Below are 21,514 nucleotides of genomic sequence, written 5' to 3' on the forward strand. Positions count from 1 at the left end.
CTGAAAGCGCTGCTATAAACATTTATAGCAGCGCTTTCAGTAATAGCCAAATTATGGAAAGAGCCTAAATGTCCATCACTAATGGATAAAGAAGATGTGGTTTATATATACAATGGAATACTATTTGACAATGAGAAAGAATGAAATCCTGCCATTTGCAACAACGTGGATGGAACTGGAGGATATTATGCTGAGTGAAATAAGTCAGTCAGAGAAAGACAGACACTATGTTTTCACTCATATGTGGATCCTGAGAAACTTAACAGAAGACCATGGGGGAGGGAAGGGGAAAAATAGTTACAGAGGGAGAGGGAGGCAAACCATAAGAGACTCAAATACAGAGAGCAAACAGAGGGTGGATGGGGGTGGTGGTGTGGGGGAGAGGGGAAAATGGGTGATGGGCACTTCTTGGGATGAGCACTGGGTGTTGTATGTAAGCGATGAATCATGGGAATCTACCCCCAAAACCAAGAGCACACTGTATATACACTATATGTTACCCAATTTGACAATAAATTATGTTAAAAAATAATACTAATAAAATAAAATGGGACTGGGAAAAAAAGTTACTGAAATATGAACATGAGCACCAGTCTCTTCCCAGGTGGGGGCTTGGTTCTACTTTTCTGGGGAAAATGATCAGGAAATGACCCACTAGGTTAGGCAATAAGTCAGGGGACTCCCTCCTCATATTTGGAAGTGGAGGTACTTCAAACATTTTCCTCCTCCGGCTACTAGGAGTACCTGTTTGGCAGGCGTAAGGATGTGGGAGTGGGACAGAGAAGCAGCATCTTCCCCTCAGCCTTCTGCACCTAATACAGCAACAGCTTTTCTCTCCTTTCCCCTCAGCCCTCTGAGCTCTGAGCTCAAGGCTCAGGGAGAAGGCCAGAGAGGTAGCTTCCTTCTGCGCAGAGAGGCAAGTGCAAGCAGCGGAGGCTGCAGACTCCAGAAGCTGCCTTAAAGAATACAGCAGCGCCCTCTGCTGGGAAGCACAACCGCCGCACTCCAAGAGAAGCACACTAGCGAACCTTGCAAACATCAATCCAGCTACTGCCCTTCTTCCCTCCCACTTACTTAAAAAAAGTCTCTTGGCCCCAGAACCTGGGAAGATGTCGCTTTTGTCTCTATTCTATCTCAGCCAGGCTTCAGAGCCCTTTGTCCTTTTCCAGTCCTGGGCTAGCACTCCTACCAGGTTAATGCAGAATGACAATGATCAGTGGCAATTCTACAACCACCCCAGGCCATAGTGCTGTATCTCACTATGAAGACGAAAGCCTGGTTACATTAAAGAACTCTAAGAACAGAAAGCCTGGGACAGTGCTGGAAAATAGTTGAAAAGGTCTTCCTTAAGTCTAACTGCTCCTGCTTACTACTTTTGTATCCTTTTATTCCTATCTTCAGATAGCACAGATATCTATTTTCAACTTTCCCAAGTCCTAAACTTATCTCTGTGAGATGTGAAATGGAGAAAAGACTGTGGGAAATGAGAAAAGTCAAAATTCCACTGTAGACAAGGAATCTTTTTGAGCCCAACTCAGAACTATAACCTGCCTTAGACATGGCAATCATCTTGGTTCTCTGAGCCTAGTTATCACAGCATGCTGAGTATGGGGCACACTTTTAGGTAACGCATACCTTGGAACGGTTTAGGAAAGGATAGCCAGGATACTGCTGGAGAATGCAGTTTAAAAGGTTTTCCTTCATTCCAGAGCAGAGGTTCTCAAGGCTTGGCATGCATCAGAATCACCTGAAAGGGAAATTTCAAAACCCAGAATTCTGAGCCCTAACTCAGAAGTTTTGTTTTAGTTAACTGTGTGATGCCTGAAAATTTACATTTCAAAGAAGTTCAGATGATGCTTACAGTTCAGGGCCCAAACTTTGAGAACCACAGGTCTAGAGAAAAGCACCTTGCCCTCAGCTATAAATCAAGATGGTTACACCTTTGTTTAAAGGAGTCTAATTTGGTGATCTCTTCCTTATAAAGACCTTCTAGGAGTAGACTGAGCTCACAATCAAATCTCTAATTTTGTAGTGTTTATTTTCTCATTTAAGAAAAAGAGAGAGAGGGAAACAAAGAAGGAATGTACAGAGAAAGAAGATGCCCAACTCCCTTGCACAGACCCAGGGAGAGAAAGAGCTGGCTGGCTTGTAATAAGACATTTAATTGTGAAGAGAATGTAACCACTTGCTGAAGCAACACAAATCTCCATCCAACCCAAAGCTACAGCCTTCTAAAGCCAGCAGTTTTGCTAAAACCAACCCCCAGGCCTAGAATTTCATTATCTTGGCAGCCTGTTGGTTTGCAGCCATCTTTTAACAATGTTGGGTTTTGCCACATTCAACATGGCTCTTTCTGTTCAGGGTTTCCACAGTGTCTTTGGGTGACTTGTAAGCAGCAAACCACTGATCCATAGTCATGGGCTCACATCCTTCATCAGTAAGGCAATCTGCTCCTGCAGCTGCCGCTCCCCTTCCCATGCTTTGCTCTGACTTCGACACCTCAGCAGCTCAGCCTTGTGGTCTTGGTGATGCATAGGGCAGTAGCTCTGTGGTTCACACAGTTCCTGAAAGGTAGGGGACAAAGTAAGGGATACTCCAGTTTCCAGAACTCTGCCTACTAACTATAATGGAGATGCTGATAGTAGTAGCTAAGAAGAGCAGCAGTTTCTTCTCGGAGGGCTTTGCAGGCCCTGGAAGTTTAATGCTAAAGTTGGCTCCCCCAAGTCTGAGCTCTCCTGTTGCCCACGTGCCCCATTCTTTACCGTATATTCTGGAAAGAAGTCTCTGTAGCCCCCTTTAAGGATATATAGCTCTGGGTAGTACAATGCAGGATACTGGTTCAGAGCCCTGTCCTCTTCTCTGAGAGAGCGGCACCTTCAGAGAAAACCCAGAGGTGAGTGGGGTGAAAAGAAGCAAGGTCAGAATTCTGTGGACCATTTGCTGGGGAGGGGAACAAAGAATAGACTATGGGTAACCCCAAAGGACTTCCAGATCTCACTGTTTTTGCAAAACAAGGTTCAAGTAGTCACTCTTTCTCCTTTCCTTTGTTGGTATCTCATTCCCAATCCTTTTTCCTTCACTACTCCAAACTTTAAAAAAAAAAAAACATGTTTTTTTTTAAGTTTACTTATTTTGATGGTTGGGGAGAGACAGAGAAAGAGGGCGAGAGAATCCCAAGCAGGTCCCACGCTGTCAGTGGGGAGCCTGATGCAGGGCTCCAACCCACAAACCGTGAGATCATGACCTGAGACGAAACCAAGAGTCAGATGCATAAGTGACTGAGCCACCCAGGCACCCCTCTGCTCCAAACTTTTAAATTGTAGAAACCTTTCCTTCCACTTCTCTAACCTTTAAGCTGCAATGGAAAATATGCATTCTTCATTCATTCATTCATTGATTCATTCATTCATTCATTCCAGTCTCTGTCTGAACTGGTCTGGGAAGGCTCTCTGGTTTTAAGTCCCAATTCAAGGTCCATTTCCAACATCTGCCCATGTAGACACTCACATTCGGGGACCCCTTTCTGAGGAGAATTCACAGTGGAACACGATGATTATTCTTTTCTGGGTGTCCAGAGGCATGACAGGCTTCTTCAGAAAGAAGTCATATAGTTCTTCCTGACTGTACAAATTTAAGGCTCCCTGTAGAAGAATTTTGGTAAGTACTGTATTTCCTTAAGCACCTCTGGATAGTTACAACACTTAGAAATAACTGGGATACCATCTTGGGATATCTGGGCAAAGAAGTCTAGACTATAAGCACTTTTGGGGCATAGATCTAATTATATCTCTGGGTCTATCCCCAAGGTCTGGCATAGAGCTTGGTATGTAGTAGGTATTCAATAAATGTTTGTAGAACTGACCCTCCAACCCCTAACATGTAGGAATCGTTGTGAGGAATGTCTGTGAGTATCTGCAAAGTGCTTCTCAGTCCTTGCATTAATATTTTAATTTGAAGTAGGAGCCCTTGGCTCCAACAAAATAGGGGGAGATCGGTCTAGGAGGAAAAGGGAAAGTAAATTGCTCGACGTACACAGAATTAGAATAGGAATGAGGACTTGCAGCCTTATCCAAATGTATAACCTCTGCCCTGGTTCTGGAGTTCATAGGGCTTTTATCCATAGACTCTGCTCGAGCTACCTCCAGCCCCTCCCAACTAATGTCCCCTATGTAACCTCACCTGGATGTGTCCTCCCTGGTACTCATATGGATAGCGGCAATCGATGATATAAAACTTCTCAATCAGACTCTGGAACTTCCCTGACAGTAAGGCAGCCACCTGCACAGAAACAATGATTAAACACTCTGCTCCCAGTCACTCCAAGGGAGAGAACAGCCCTTCACACAGTTCGTCATTTGTACTCCCTTTAGTCACCCAGGATTCTACTGTATGCCCGTCCTCCAAAGGCCCCCTATATTTTGAAATGGAGCAATGGTTGCATCCTTACCCCCCATTCAAGAGGATAAAATAGGAAATGGTCTTTTTGGAACACCGAAGTAGCTAGTATTGTCAAGACACCAGAGAAAATCGTATTCAAGCCACTCATCTGGAGGCAGGCATGGCTGCATTGAGCCTCTCAGAAGACACCCAAGGACTTCTGCAGTGGTACAGGTAGCAGGTAGCAATTCCGACTTTGCAGGAAGAAATGGGAAATGGTTCCCCATGCTCCATCGTAAAGGAAGAAAGCAAATCTTTCAGGAAAGGATAAGGAAGGAAAAGGTCGACATCCTTAAGCTACTTGTAACAGTGTAAATTGGTTCAACCTTTCTGGAGTGAATTTTGTAAATGTAAGTGTAATTACACTTTGACTCAGTAATTTCTATTTCAACATCTTTAGTGAACAGAAAAGTACGCAAAGATGTGGGACAACAATATTCATCCCTGCATTCATTATTTTAGGTTATCAAAATATTACAAATAACTTAAATATTCAATAATGGGGGTTTGGTTAAATTATACATGCCAATATAATAGAATATTATATAGTCATTGAAAGGATAATATAGATTTTTTTTATTGATGTAGAAACATATTTACAATGTCTTGCTAAGCTAACTTCAACATGTATAGAAGCTAACATGTTCATTATGATTCTATTTTTATCAAATATGTTCCAGAATAAAACGTGGAAGACCATAAGGAAAATATTACTAGTGGTTATCTCCAGTGATGAGATTATGGGTAGGGTGACCAAATAACTATTGCACAAAGTAGGACACTTTTGAGAGTGAAAGAGAACACTATAAATAATTACCACACGCTGAAAGGTGTCAATGGGATTGTAACCTCTAAACCAGGATATAAATTTGCCTCAACTGAGTGATTTTGACTTTTTTCCTGCCCTCCCTTCCTTTATTGTTTTCTCTCTTTCATAACAATTTTATATCACTGGTTTAATTAAAAATAAAGGCAACAGAATGGGATAAACGGGACTCCTTTAACACAGCTTCAGTTGAATGAGGTGCCTATGTGAGTGAACACAATGAAAGAAATATAATGGAAGTGGGATTTTAGGGACAGAACAGACCAGATGGTAGCTTATGTAACCAGTTACCATCTCCAGAAATCTGCTTACTGTTTCTGGGTTGATGTACTTCAGATCTTGGTGTCTCCCTGACACGGTTGGCAGCACACACACCTAGAAATACCCAAGAGCTGAAATAACAACAAATTTTCTATACCCCAATTTGAGATCAAAGACCACAAATTGTCCTCCTTTCCAACTGACCTTAAAACCCCAGATGCCTTCAAAACAATCAAGAGTCTCTATAACTTGCATATGTAGCAATCCATTTCTAAGAAGTGATTCTAAGGAACTAATCAAGGGTGTGTACAAAATTTTAGATTTAGCTATAAATATGTCCACCTTGGTACAGTTCAAAAGGAAAACTTGTAAAAGTAAATATGCTACAAGAACAGCTTTATCAAGAAATTATGGGCAGGAATGCCTGGCTGGCTCAGTTGGTAGAGCGCGTGACTCTTGATCTCAGAGTTGTGAGTTCAAGCCCCACAGTGGGTGTGGAGATTACTTACAAATAAAAAAGTAAAAAAATAAAAATCTTTTAAAAAAATTATGGGAATCCAAAAAGAAAAAGAAAGAAAGAAAGAAAGAAAGAAAGAAAGAAAGAAAGAAAGAAAGAAAGAAAAAAGAAATACTGTACTATTAAAAATTATGAAATGCTGTTGGGGTGCCTGAATGTCAGTTAAGCATCTGACTCTTGATTTTGGCTCAGGTCATAATCTCCTGGTTCATGGGTTTAAGCCCCATGTTGGGCTCTGCGCTGACAGTGCAGAGCCTGCTCGGGATTCTCTCTTTCCCTCTCTTTCTGCCCCTTCCCTGCTTTCACCCTCTCTCGAAAGAAAGAAAGAAAGAAAGAAAGAAAGAAAGAAAGAAAGAAAGAAAGAAAGAAAGTTTTTAAAATTATGAAATGATGAAGCAGAACTGTTTATTGACATGAAAAGATGTTCTTGATACATTAAATGAGGAAGAAAAAAAACCCCAGTAGATCACAAAACAGTATAAATCATTTTTTGTGAAAAAACAAAAAAACCCAAAAATATGTATTTGTGTATGTAAAATATGCATGTGTGTTTGTGAAAATACATAGAAAAAAGTCTGGAGGAATATATACCAAGATGTTCATAAGATTTGAGGTATATTGCATTTTCTACTTTTCCTGTAATGACCAAGTATTATTTATATAATTTTAAAAGATTTTTTTAAATGTTTTATTTAATTTTTGTGAGAGAGACACACAGAGTGTGAGAGGGTCACACAGAGTGTGAGAGCGTCAGAGGGAGAAGGAGACACAGAATCTGAAGCAGGCTCCAGGCTCTAAGCTGTCAGCACAGTGCGTGATGTGGGGCTCGAACTCAAAAACGGTGAGATCAGACCTGAGCCAAAGTCAGACGCTCAACTGACTGAGCCAGTCAGGCACCCTAAAAGATATTTTTAAAAAGAAAAAAGTAAAAAGCCTCACACTTCCCCACTGCTTTGGATTTTCCCAGAATTAATAAAAAGTACTTTTTCACTGGAAAGGCTTAGGGTCTAGATCTACCATGATAGCACCTTCAGTTTATCAAATAGTAGTTGGTGAGGATACATGATTATACCTAGTGTCCTCTGCAAGCAACAACAACAAAAAAAGAAGACTCAAATCCAAAATGACTCAGTGAAATATAGGATGAGTATAACCAAACTCACCTTGGAGAAATCACCAATCAGAGACCCCTGGTTAGACTCTTCCTCCAGCATCTGAGTGATATTAATGTCACAGAGAGAGACTGCCTTCTTTAGACCTAAGCCCTGAAGATGACAAGATTTCCCCCACCCCAATTCCTCATGTTAAAAGTTTAAAAACCAGGGGAGAGAAGGAGTGGAGACTTATTAAAAATATGCACACCTTTTGATCTAATAATTGTTTGTTTTCCTAGGGAAATAAAAATACGCACAAAGATTTATCTGTAAAAATGTATATCCCAGCAAGTTTATAATAGAGAAAGATTATTAATAAATAACAGGGTCTTGTTTAAACAAATCATATTCTACACATTATATATTACTATTATGCAATAACAAGTATGTTGTAGGGGCACCTGGGTGGCTCAGGGAGTTAAGTTTCTGACTTTGGCTAGGGTCATGATCTCATGGTTTGTGGGTTCAGGCCCCAAACAATGGGCTCTGTGCTGACGGCTCAGAGACTGGAGCCTGCTTTGGATTCCATCTCTTTCTCTCTCTCTCTCTGCTCCTCTCCTGCTCATGCTCTGTCTCTCTCTTTCTCAAAAATAAATAAACATTAAAAAAAAAAAGTATGTTGTAGATTAATTTCATTGACATGAAAATAAGTTCATGATACCCTTAAAAAAATGAGAAAACATGTGCTTTTGTAATACCACTTTAATAAAAGAAAACAAAAAACTGCATCCAAAAAAGAATCTGGAAGAACATACACCAGCTAACAATAATTATCTCTGGCCTATGGGATTATGGACATTTCACAACAGCTTCTTTTTTTCTTTTTTTTTTTTTAATGTTTTTTCATTTTTGAGAGACAGAGAGCGACAGAGTACGAGTCAAGGAGGGACAGAGAGAGAGAGGGGGAGACAGAAAATCTGAAGCAGGCTCCAGGCTCTGAGCTGTCAGCGCAGAGCATGATGCAGGGCTTGAACTCAGGAACCGCGAGATCGTGACCCAAGACGAAGCTGGATGCTCAACTGACTGAGACACCCAGGCGCCCCTCACAACAGCTTCTTTTGTTTATGTGAAACTTATGTACTATAAAACAGCCAAATGTATTTAGATTTTTTTTTATAAAGGAGAGGTAGGAAATGGGGGCTAAGCTTTTCAAAAGTTACTTGCCACCAAACAGTGTGTTCCATGATGCTGTTTCTGTCAGAATGCAGTTAAAACAGCAGTAAATATCCTTACCATTCAAGATTCCCTTGTATCCTCTCAGATCTTAAAAAAGAAAGTTGGGAAGACAGTATGCCAACATCATTTCCAGAAGTATAATATAAAAAATATTTACTGTTAAATATTTTATACATGGATGCAGATGTAGAAAAGACAGAACAAAGAGACAAAAAGCAAAAGTAATTAAAAAGAAGATATACTAAAGCAATCCTCATACCAAAAAAGCAGAAAAGACAAGAAAGAGCATTAAACAGATTCTCATCTTGAAAAGTTCTTACCTTCCTGAATTCTTTGTTGTGAGAACAATACTCCTGTTTTACTTTATCCGCTATGGGATTGTCCTTGAATTTTACCACCTGATTCAGTCTTGGCCTGTTCAGAGTCTCTGGCAGTGAAGGCGAGCGATACAAGGAGCTTCTATTCAAAGATGCCTGTATGGGAATATCACCCCCCGCCCCCCGCCATGTTCTTACTCCTCTAAGTGTGTCTGCAGGCCAGCAGCATGAATACTCTGGGGAGCTTGTTAGAAATGAAGAATCCTAGATATTGGACCCCAGACTGAATTAAAATCTGCACTTCAGCAAGTTGCGCAGGTGATTTCTAGCAACCCTAAAGTTTGATAGGCAAAACCTTAGGTAAGCAACCACTCTTCCCCTCCTGTTAACATCTTTCTCCTCAGACTGCATGATGTTTCATCTCCCCCAGATACATTAACTCTAAGCCAAACCAAATTCACCACGTGACCATCTTATACACACCAATTCTTGTAAGAGAAAGCAAGTGCAAACTCAATTCCTCCAGTCAAGGGAAAAAACAAACAAATGAACCTAATCCCACAATTTCTCTATAGGATCTTAAGACTCTGACAATCAACATTTAAGGACCCAAACAAAATAGAGGATGACAAACCAAAAAGGTCAGTCTGGGTAAAAAAAAATACTAGGCAGCAAGAGTATGTGTCACTTTTTTGGGTAGTAGTTTCTTAGAGGGACAGAGAAAAAATACCACTCAGCTTTCTTATAAAGGAGGTTGTTAGTGGGAAAGAAAAATAGCAAAATAAGCATCCTGCAAGGGAAACGGGAACACTAGAATCTAATATCAAGATTACTATTATAGGATTGATATTATGAAGACTATCATGGGAAAAATGGATTAAATACCATGAAGAACTAGCCTTGGAGTTACTGGCCCAGACTAAAGTGTAACATGATGGACTACTGTCTCCTTGAAAGCCATGATTTGGGTATTATAACCACAGGCAGAGGGATATATTAAATGACCTCTGATAACAACTTTCAACTTATCTAAGATTCTTTAAAAGAAATGTTTTTAAATAATCTTGACACCCAACATGAGGCTCGAACTCACAACACAGAGATCAAGAGTCCCATGTTCTAGTGACTGAGTCAGCCAGGTACCCCTCAACTAATCCAAGATTCTTATCCTCTGTTCCCATATACCTTCTATCTCTTGCCTAGATAAAAGCCAAAAGTTTCTACTTTATACACTCACCTCACTAACTGCTATGGATTGATTGAGAAGTGAGCTAGATAATAAGAGAGCTATAACTAGAAGACAAGTTGATGGTCAATGATTTCTGGGAGAATAAAAAAAGAACATCAAAATTTTACTTTATAGTAACTATATCTATTACAGTGTTTGTCACATCGATGGTCCCATCTAAGGAAAACTCCATTGTTCATGGTACCAGTTGCAGGTACAGTTCACATTTTATTTACCAATATTTTTACACAGACCTTTTCCCTTGGATCCATGCCAGTCAACTCCCTACATCCCCACAACCCTGTCCAGAGCCACTGACAGGCCCATATTGCTGGTTCAACACACCCATTTAGTAGCCTAGAATATGTAAAAATAATCTGGGCCAATTAGGTTCTCTCTCCTGGGAGTCTAACTTAGAAAATGGCAAAATAATTAGGCAGCAACAGAAGCCAAAGCTTAAAAGGAAGAAGTCAAGAGATACAGTCAAGGCCATGAGGCCAGTGATGAATGCATGGATGAACCGAAGGTATAGTGGCAGAGAGATGTAGTAAAGGAATGAGGAACAGGCTACCCAGACTTCTTGACCCACTATTCTTCATATAATTTCAATTTTGCCCTGAGAAGAAGGCAGGAGAAAGCCAGATAGGAATTTCAAATTTGATGGCCTTAGTGCAGTCTTTGTTTCTTTTAACCATAAGAGCCTTCCTAGAACATACCAAATTATTAGGCTAACGGCTCATTTTAAAGAGTTTGGAATGAATGAGCTACTAAGGGAAATGTATCCATTTTTTAATATTATATCTAAGAAACCTTTACCTAACCCATGGTCACAGAAATTTTCTCCCATGTTTTTTTCTTCAGATGTTTTATAGTTCCAGATTTTACATTTAGGTCTATGATCCGTTTTGTGCTAATTTCTATATATGGCATGAGGTATGGATTGAGGTTTTTGTTTTTCATATAGATTTTCAATTGCTCCAGCACAATTTGTTGAAAAGACCATGTTTTCTCCATTTAATTGCTTTTGTATCTTGGTCTAATTATCAACTGGCCATATATGCATGGGTCTATTTCTTGAATCTCTATTCTCTTGCATTGATGCTTTAGGTTTCTAGTAGGTATTATGGTGATAATGAAGGTGATAAATATCTTTTTGTGTTTTGTATAATCCAAAGCAAGAACCCAGAAATAAATGACAGCAGAAAACTACTTTAACAAACAGAAATAGCCACTACTTTTCTAACAGATTCTTTTCAACACATTGATATTAAAACAAAAGGCAATTTATTGCAAAGAGCATACATGCTTGGTCATGAAGACACGAGGATACTTTAGCTTTGTCTTGCTAGTCAAAATTTCCCAGTTCTCAGAAGCAGCAGTGGGGAGAACCAAGGACCAGCTGGCTTAGATGGCACTCAATATCTGCCAATTAGTGATTTTCCTTCTTTAAGGAATCAATAAATACTTTCAATATTTGGGAGTTTTAAGCATTGAAAAGGCCAGGAAGAAGAAAAGGAAACTTGCTAAGCTCGAGTCTATCTGCAGATTTTATAAAAAGATCTAATTGAATAATTATTATTTTGTAAACTGAGAAGGCATCACCATTTCCTCATGGCCTGCACACTCTTCTATACAAATAGACTTGGCTTCTGGTCTTGTCAAAGTTATCAGCAATCTTCATATCACTGTATCTTTAGACATATATCTTTCTGAACTTCATAGTAGCTTCCATGGAGTTGGCTACTGCCTTCTTCCTTGGCTTCAAGACACCTTCTAGTTTAGATTAGGGCTGGTACAGGCAATCCCTGAACTATAGAACCATGAAGCTTCTACCTCTCTGTTGCTCCTTCTCAGTCCTCTTTGTTGGGCCTCTTCACTACCAAACCTCTAACAGATGTTGGACGAGGGTTAGGTCCTGGCCCTTTTATATCTCCTCACTTTGGCCTTATGTGATTTTTTTTTTTCTATCTGTGAATTCAAATTTTCTGTTTTGAAAATAAGTATTGTTTATACTGATGACTCTCAAATATCTATTTCAAATCAAGACTTCTGCTCTTACTTCCAGATTTCCATATCCACATACTTCCTTGGCAGTTTCTGAGTACCTACTACGTGTCATAGCAGTGAATAAGGGAGTGGAAGAGACAAAGAAATATGTGCTTTTAAATTCTATAAGTAAAAAATAAGAAGAATAAAAAGATAGGGAATACATTTGGGTTGGAAAGCTTGTCAGGAAAGGCTTTTCTGATGGTTAACACATGTAGGGAAATGAGACTGAATTGAGGGAAAAAAATCCTGTGTTACCTATGGGAAGAATGTTCCAGGCTGAAACAACAATGCAAAGGCCCTGTAAGAATAGCAAGGCCAGTAATGGCCACATTTAGTATGGAGCATTTTTAGAAAGTTCAAAAACTAATTGAAGCAATACTATGAACCAACTAAACCTAACAGACATTACAGAAAACTGTACCCAACAACTGAACATGCATTCTTCTCAAATACACATGAAATATTCTCCAGGACAGATCATGCACTAGGTCATAAGACAAGACTCAATAAATATTAAAAGACTGAAATCATACAAAGTATGTTTTCTGACCACAATGGATTAATCAGAAATGAGTAACAGAAAAAAAATCTGGGAAATTCACAAATCAGGTGGAAATTAAACAACACACTCCAAAATAAACATTGGGTCAAAGAAGATCTCAAGAGAAATTAGAAAATACTTTTGGATGAATAAAAATGAAGACACAACATACCAAAATTTAGTTAAGGATACAGCTAAAGTAGTGCTTAAGTGAAACTTTACAGTTATAAAGGCCTGTAACAGAAAAAAAGGAATGATCTCAAGACAATGACCTAACCTTCCATCAAAAAGGAAACTAAATCCAAACCAAGCAGAAGCAAGGAAATAAAGATTAGAACAAAAACTTAATGAAGTAAAGAACAGAAAAGAGAAAACAACAGAACCAAAAGTTGATTTTTTGAAAAGATCAACAAAATTGATAAACTTTTACCTAGATTGACCAAGAAAAAAAAAGAGAAAAGACTCAAATTACTAAAATTAGGAATGAAAGAATGGACAGTACTAGCAATTATAATAAAAAAGATTATACAGGGATACTATGAACAACTACATACCAATGAATGAGAAAACTTAGATTAAATGGGCAAATTCCTAAAAAGACTGAAACTAATGAAGAAGGAATAGAAAATCTGACTAGATCTACAAAAAGTAAAAATTGAATTAGTAATTTTAAAACTTCCCACAAAGAAAAGCCCAGGTCCCGATGGCTTCATGGTGAATTTGGCCTAACATTAAAAAAACAAAAAACAAAAAACTCCAATTCTACACACACTCTTCCAGAAAACTGAAAAAGAGTGAATTCTTTCCAAATGATGACATTACACTGATACCAATATTACAGACATTACAAGGAAAACAAAACAGTAAAGATCAGAATCTGTCATGAGCATGGACTCAAAAATTCTCAGTAAAATTTCAGTAAATCAAATCCAACAACATGTAAAAAGGATAATACATCATGACTAAGTAAGGATATCACCTGCATGAGAGGTTGTTTAACATTCTAAGATCAATGTAATTAGCCATATTAATAAGTTAAAAAAAACTCCTAAGATCATCTCAATAGATGCAGAAAAAACATTTGACAGAATATTTTCTCTTCCTGCTAAAATCTCTCAGCAAACTAAGAATAGAAAGGAACTTCCTCAGCCTAATAAAGGGCATCTTAAGAAACCCATAACTAACAATACTCAACAGAGAAAAACTGGATGCTTTTCCCGTAAGACCAGGTACAAGGCAAAGTGTTCTCAACAATTTCTAAGATTGCAAAGGAATCCTGATACCAAAAAAATTGTGAAGTCTTCATCTAGGAGCAAGGGGGAAATGATAATACAGGAAGGAAAAAGAGCAGATTACTGCAGAAACAGTCAAGAGGAGATGCTTCCATGTGACTCAGGTTTTTGCAAAATCTTCACAGTGGCCTACAAGGCCCTATGTGACCTGTCCTTCTTACTACCTACACTTTGTCCCACTGCGCACCTGCTAACTTTGCTCCAGCCATACTGGCTTCTTGGTGTTCCACAGAGATGCCAAGCACATTCCCACTTCAAAAGCATTGCACTTGCTTTTCCTTCTGCCTAGAAAAACTCATCCCTCCTGATACCTGTTTGTTTGGTACCCTCACCTGCTTCAGATGTCTGCTAAAACATCGCTCTCAGAGAGGTCTTTTCTAATCTATGAAACCTATCAAAAATATCAACTCCCACTCTACTCTAGCCCAATCCAGGTACTCCCTATTCTCTTCACCCTGCATTTTTACCACAGTCTTTAACCATCTGTCATATTATAAATGTATTTGTTTATTTATCTGTTTCCTCCTGACTAGAATGTAAACTCCATGAGAGCAGACTTTGCTGAGTTGTTGTGTTCACTATTGTATCCCCAGTGTTACCAAATGAATGAATCAATCAATCAACAGGTGGAAGTGCAGAGGGGGAGGTAGCTTCAGATAGGGGGAGGGACACTTCATGCAGGATGACAAGAGGGATGGTAAATTATATGGGTATGATTGCTTCTGTTTTCCCTTTGAAACGGAAACACTTCAAACTTGTTTTTTTAATGTTTATTTTTGAGAGAGAATGTGTGAGACAGCACACGGGTGTCGTAGGGGGGCATGCAAAGGGAGAGAAGGGGAGAGAGGATCTGAAGTGGGCTCTGTGCTGACAGTAAAGACCCCAACACAGGGCTCGAAATCACCAACCGTGAGATCATGACCTGAGCCGAAGTCAGACACTTAAGTGACTGAGCCGCCCACGAGCCCCCAAAACACTTCAAATTTAACGTGTCTAAATCATCCTTGATCCTATCCTTCCTTCACAGCCTATATGCAACCCACCAAGTCCTGTCTACTCTGTATCCAAAATAGCTTTTGAATTTATCCATTTGTCTCTGTAGCCACCACCGTAGTCCAGGCTACCACCAACTTTCCCTGAAGCTACTGAAATAGCTTCCTGTCCTACTTGTACCTGCTTTCATTTCTTTTCCCACCTCCTTCCAACTCTTAATCCTCTCTAATCCATTCTTCATCGAGCAACAGGGCAGTCTTCACAAAATAAACCACATCATATTATTCCTCTGCTTAATATCCCCCAATAGCTTGCCAATGCACTAAGAATAAAATCCACACACTTACCATAGCCCTAAGGCCCTGTATCGTCTGTCTCTTGCTTACCTGCTATCCCACTTCAGGCAAATGTCACCCTCTTTCACACTGGCTTCTCAATTCCTTGCACACACCAAGATCTATTCAACCTTGGGAACTTTGCACCTACAATATGCTCCTCATGGAATCCTCCTGTCTCTAGTCAGGTCATGTATGGTTCCTGCACAACTAGAGTGACCAACTCATTCAAATCTGTCTATGATTTTCCCACTTCTGGCACTGAAAGACCCAGGTTGTAGGAGCCTCCTCAATGGCAGGCAAACTGGGACAGTTTATCAATATGTTCTCGACTAAATATCTCCTACTCAAGGAGGCCTTTCCTATTTATTCCCATTAAAAGGTTCCCTTCAATTAGTGTTTATTTCAGTCCCCATTTCGTTACCTTCTTTACACTTGAACAATTGCAATAATTAAATCATTTTGTCTGTTATGGCAGTCATTTGCAATTTGGCTAAAATTGGAGATTTGGTAAAATCTCAAATTAGATGGGAGGCAGTCCTGCATCCTGATAAGAAGGCCGAAGGGGGACAGGAATTCCTTTTTCCATTCTTTTATAGTCAACCGGATATTCCTGACTGCATTTTGAAACTTGAGGAATAACACAAAAAAAGCAAAAGGTTGGTTGAGACTTTTTTTTATGGTTGCAGCATCACAGTTGAGAATATAGTGGGTGGCAGCAAATGTCCCTGAGCAAGAGTCTAGCATCAGGTGGGATTACATCATGGGGCAGGGGGTTCAGTAATGGTGACATTAAGTGTCCAGGCAGCTGGTGGTAATGTCCTGAGAACAATGACCCCATAGCAGCACTGTGGCCAGGCCTTACCTTGTTTTCCAGCCTTCCTAGCAATTCTGAGCTCCTCAATACCCTCCAGAAAAATCCCTTTTCTGCCTAAGGTAAGTAATAATCAGTTTCTTTTGATTGCAACCAAGAATTCTAACTAGAACATGCATTACCCTGCCAAACGTGTGTTTGTTGTTGTTGATATCCCTTTGATAAGAATACGAACTCCAAGAGACCATAAACCTAGTATGTATTACTAACATGGTATCTGACACTTAATAGGTACTCAATAAATATTTTTTAAATGAATGAATCAAAAATCACTGAGGTTACACAAATCTCCTTATTCTATCAGGTATCTATTTCCATTTAGCATCAAGAATGTAAACCCCAAACAAACATCCCTATGTCTTTTCTATTCTAAAACCTACTGCTATGCATATTCTTATATAGTGTGAACTGAAAATGATGTTATATGAGTCACAATACATTAAAATGAGAACTTAAAGGGAATTATTATTTTTTAAAGACAAAATAAATATCTCACAGCCATATGCTACTCTTCCATGTAAATAAACATACTCTCCAGAGTATTTCCTAGGGTCCGTCTATTTTAATTTTTTTTTTTCAACGTTTATTTATTTTTGGACAGAGAGAGACAGAGCATGAACGGGGGAGGGGCAGAGAGAGAGGGAGACACAGAATCAGAAACAGGCTCCAGGCTCTGAGCCATCAGCCCAGAGCCCGACGCAGGGCTCGAACTCCCAGACCGCGAGATCGTGACCTGGCTGAAGTCGGACGCTCAACTGACTGCGCCACCCAGGCGCCCCTAGGGTCCATCTATTTTAAATCCATTCTTCCATACTGTCTATATTATACAATTCACAATGATGTTTCAAAGACAAGAAAAATTTCCATTATGTTCATTGTACTTATTTCATAAAAGCAGATTAAACACATTAGATAAATTTTCAACAATAAAATTGAAAACAAAAAATTTTCTCTTTAATCAACATTAAATTTAATTCCCTAAGTTAATACTAGTTGAGATTTGACTATTTTAGCTACATTTTGCAAACATGAAGACTAATATATATTTCTAAGAGCACCACTAAATGTTCACTCTATATTGCTCTTTGTTTTTCTCCAGAAGGCCTAGGAACCTTTCCCCATGCTAACTATGCCTAAACTTGCTGTTTTTCCACAGATCTACCCTCCATTACCAGTTAGCCCTCAATAATGTTTGTTTCAGGAAGGTCAACATCAATTCTCTCAATACCCACCCTGTCTCCTTCAGATCATATCTTGGTTCTGCTGTTTTCCTACAAACCAATGCCATTCGCTTGGAAGCTTTGTTAAAACAGACTGCTGGGCCCCACCCTTACAGTTTTTTGATTCAAAGTTTCTGGGATAGGGCCCCAAAATTTGCACTGCTAAGAAATTCCTGACACTGATGCTACTGCTCCAGGGACCATATGTTTAGAAGATTCTAGATCTGCACTACCCATTATAGTAACACTAGCCACACATGGTTGTCTGCATTAATTAAAACTCAACAAAATTATGGGGCACCTGGGTGGCTTGGTCGGTTAAGTGTCTAACTTCAGCTCAGGTCATGATCTCGCAGTTCGTGAGTTCGGGTCCCGCGTGGGGCTCTGTGATGACAGCTCGGAGCCTACAGCCTGCTTTGGATTCTGTGTCTTCCTCTCTCTCTGCCCCTAACCTACTCACATTCTGTCTCTGTCTCTCTCAAAAATAAACATTTAAAAAAAAATTTTTTTTAAAACTCAACAAAATTAAAAATTCAGTGTCTCAGTTGCACTAGCCACATTTTAAGTGCTCAAAACGCACATAGGGCTACTGTATTGGACAGATATAAAGCATTTCCATCATCTCAGGAAGTTTTACAGAACAGCACTGTTCTAGATAATTGATTCACCATCCTCCTGAACACTTCAATTCATTCAAACTGTGACTATTCAACCTTACCAACCCTACTCAAAAAGCAAATGTCATTACTATGTGTTCCTGGGACAACTTTCACCTTCCAGGTATCTTCATAAAAGACACCAAATACTGCTAGAAACATCAGCTCAGGAGTCAGGCAGATCTCACCTTAAATCCTGACACTGCCAATGGCTAATTTTGTGACCTTGGGTAAGAGCCTTTATCCCATGGCCAGATGTTCTCCTCCTAAGATAAGACTAAAGAAAGAACAAAAGGGAGAAAAGAAAGAAAATAAAGGGGCATCACACTCATATTTCAGGACTGACATGAAAATTAAACGCAATGACGGATATAAACTGTTCAACACACAATGCCCAGTACACTCTAAGTAGTCAATAAATGGGACCTACTATTATTACCTGGCTCTCATTTTTCTTTTCCAGTCTAGTCTCTGTTACACCAACAACACTAAAATCCCTATTTCTTCTCTCCTCAAACTCACAGTGTTCTGAAAACTGAAAACCCTTTGGACAGTGACTTCACAACTCAATAGTTGCACCAAGCTTCTCCTGCACTCCACATTAGCCTCTTGAAAAAGAGGGACCAAAAAAAAAAAAAAAAAAAGACAAAACAAAAAGAAAAAGATCTGCAACTATCCTCTATTACTCTACTATCAAGAATTCAAACTTGGCATGCTCTCAAACTGACTAAACTTTCCCCTAGTTCTCAAAGCTTTCTAAACTAGGCACTTCTTGCTCCTCAGCAACTTTCAACCACATTACTGTTTTTACTTTAGTGAGTCTACTCAGTGAGACATTTGGCTCCTTATCCAGGCTTTGATTCATCATCTTCTACTTCTCTGCTACCTTCACCATCACCTAGACTAACTCAACCCCTTTTTCATCTGCCATTAGCACCCTACAGCCCTCTCTTAATCATCTCTGGAGTTCCAAAGTCCCCAATCTTGCTTCTAGGCAACAGCACACTATGCCATGTAGGTCTATCATATAAAACAGCACAAATATCATTTTATTAGCCTTTTAATAATTCCCTTCTGTGGTTTCCGAAAGTTGATTATAACCTTCTCTAATCATGACTGTCATGTAACACTCACCACTGAGTCATGAGATTACTGCAACTTTCACTTCGCTTAGGACATCAAGGCTATTGAGCATCCCTTCTCCATCAATCTTTATAATTCCACATATTTTGGCCCTTACACTATAGTAATTAAGCACTCATACTACACTACAATAATTAAACATTAGTAATTGAGCAAGTATTGTTCTAACTGCTTTATGTACAATTAACTCATTTAATCATCACAACAACTCGATGAAATAGTTACCCAAACTTTTTCTTTTTTATAGATTAAGAAACTAAAGCATAGGGAAATCATATAAGTGTACCCATATTGTTAAAGAATCAAGCTATGGAACCCAGAAAGTCTGGGTCCAAAGTCTGTTACTTTCTAGACCAATATGTTCCACTAACTCCCACACTCTTGACTTTTCCCTATAATCCCAGATAATCTCAGATAATCTCAAAGTTGCTCTTCAATAGTGATCAGATAGGGTTAGCCTCAGCTATTACAGGTTGTTGTTGTTTTTTTTTTTTTTAAGAAGAATATATTCAGGTATAATTTGTGGAATAAAAAATATTTAAAATGATTTACTACAAAGCTACAGTAATCAAAACTATGGTATTGCTATAAAGATACACATATGGACCAATGGAATGGAATAGAGTCCAGAAATAAATCATCATGCATATGGTCGAATGATTTTTGACAAGGGAGCCAAGACCATTCAACAAGGAAAAGACAGTCTTTTCAACAAATGGTGCTGGGATAACTGAATATTCACATGCAAAAGAATGAAATTGGACCCTTACCTATCACTACACACAAAAATTAAATCAAAATGGACCAAGACCCAAATTTAAGAGCTATGGAGCACCTGGGTGTCTTAGTTGGTTAAGCTTCCAATTCTTGATTTCTTTTTTTTTTTTTAATTTTTTTTTTTTAACGTTTATTTATTTTTCAGACAGGGAGAGACAGAGCATGAACGGGGGAGGGTCAGAGAGAGGGAGACACAGAATCTGAAGCAGGCTCCAGGCTCTGAGCTGTCAGCACAGAGCCTGACGCGGGGCTCGAACTCACGGACTGCGAGATCATGACCTGAGCCGAAGTCGGCCGCTTAACCGACTGAGCCACCCAGGCGCCCCTCCAACTCTTGATTTCAGCTCAGGTCATGACCTCATGGTTCCTGGGTTTGAGCCCTACATCAGGCGCTGTGCTGACAGTACGGAAGCTGCTTAGGAGCAGAAAGCAATATACTGCCTCAGTATATGGCCAATAAGCCACAGGCTTCAGGTATGCCTCCCACTGACATGAGGAGGATAAAAGACAAAAGGATATATTGTAAAATACCTGAAAAATCATGCTAGGTATGTTCCATCCATTACTATTATCCTGGAGCCATCATTTACACCAAGTTACATTGATGGTGAGGTACTCAAACTACTAACTGGAACCTTCTCACCCAGCAGTAATAAGAATCCCATAGTTACCTGATATCCTATCGGGTAGCCCTTAGAGTTTAGAGATCATGTCTTCTTGATTTCTGCAGACCTACTACTTAGTAAGTGGTATATACTTCAGTAAGTATATACTGAAACCCAGTATATACACAACATTGTTAATTCAAGAATGAAGGAATATGGAAAATGCAAAGATACTGGGGAGCATTTTACCTTGATCTCTTCTTGATCTTCCAGAGAAAACTCCATCAATTCATTTGAAATCTCCTCTGCCTGGTGTTCTTCTAGTTCTGAATTTTTATCCAATTTTTGAAGTGTAGTAATGGGACTGCCCAGATATTTCATTTCTCCTTCCACCAACTTTCCATTGTCCTGTCAATTATATTGACAATATTAAAAACTATTCAGAACCCTTACGTTATACTATATACAAAAATTAAGTCAAAATGAAGCAAAGATTTGAAAGCTAGAATTATAAAACTCTTACAAGAAAACAGTGGGAAATGTTCATGACATTGGATTTGGCAATGATTTTGTGAATATGACAGAAGCACAGGCAATAAAAGAAAAAATGGGGGCGCCTGGGTGGCTCAGTCGGTTAAGCATCCGACTTCAGCTCAGGTCACGATCTCACGGTCCATGAGTTCGAGCCTCACGTCGGGCTCTGGGCTGACGGCTCAGAGCCTGGAGCCTGCTTCCGATTCTGTGTCTCCCTCTCTCTCTGCCCCTCCCCCGTTCATTCTCTGTCTCTGTCTCAAAAATAAATAAACGTTAAAAAAAAATTAAAAAAAAAAAAAAAGAAAAGAAAAAATGGACAAATTGGACTTAACAAAATTAAAAACTTTTGTGCATCAAAAATACCACCAAGAAAGTAAAAAGACAACCCACCAAATGGGAGAAAATATCAACAAATCATACATTTGATGAGGTATTAATATCCAGAATATATATATAAAAACTCATATAGCTCAACACCAAAAAACCAAATAGAATGAAAAATGGTGTAGCTGCCATGGATAACAGTATGGCAGCTTGCCTCCAAATTGAATATAGAATTATCTTATAATCCACCAATTC

General features: G+C 39.2%; 1 protein-coding gene across 3 annotated transcripts in view; it reads right to left on the reverse strand.

Moving 5' to 3' along the window:
* Positions 1-493: 493 nt before the first annotated feature.
* The window catches only part of CDC25C (cell division cycle 25C), a 36,501-nt gene continuing 15,480 nt past the window's right edge, over positions 494-21,514 (reverse strand). For 2 of the 3 annotated variants that reach the window (XM_047872523.1, XM_047872513.1), the window contains 8 exons: positions 20,651-20,809; positions 8,692-8,844; positions 7,205-7,306; positions 5,576-5,638; positions 4,180-4,278; positions 3,508-3,641; positions 2,763-2,874; positions 494-2,564 (listed from right to left, as the gene is read on the reverse strand). In XM_047872523.1, coding sequence (XP_047728479.1) covers positions 2,415-2,564; positions 2,763-2,874; positions 3,508-3,641; positions 4,180-4,278; positions 5,576-5,638; positions 7,205-7,306; positions 8,692-8,844; positions 20,651-20,809 — 972 coding nt within the window. In that variant the 3' untranslated portion in view covers positions 494-2,414. The remainder of the gene's footprint in view (positions 2,565-2,762; positions 2,875-3,507; positions 3,642-4,179; positions 4,279-5,575; positions 5,639-7,204; positions 7,307-8,691; positions 8,845-20,650; positions 20,810-21,514) is intronic. The other variant, XM_047872506.1, reaches the window with a different exon arrangement.

This window comes from Prionailurus viverrinus, chromosome A1 (assembly GCF_022837055.1).
Source record: "Prionailurus viverrinus isolate Anna chromosome A1, UM_Priviv_1.0, whole genome shotgun sequence".
NCBI classification, from domain to species: domain Eukaryota; kingdom Metazoa; phylum Chordata; class Mammalia; order Carnivora; family Felidae; genus Prionailurus; species Prionailurus viverrinus.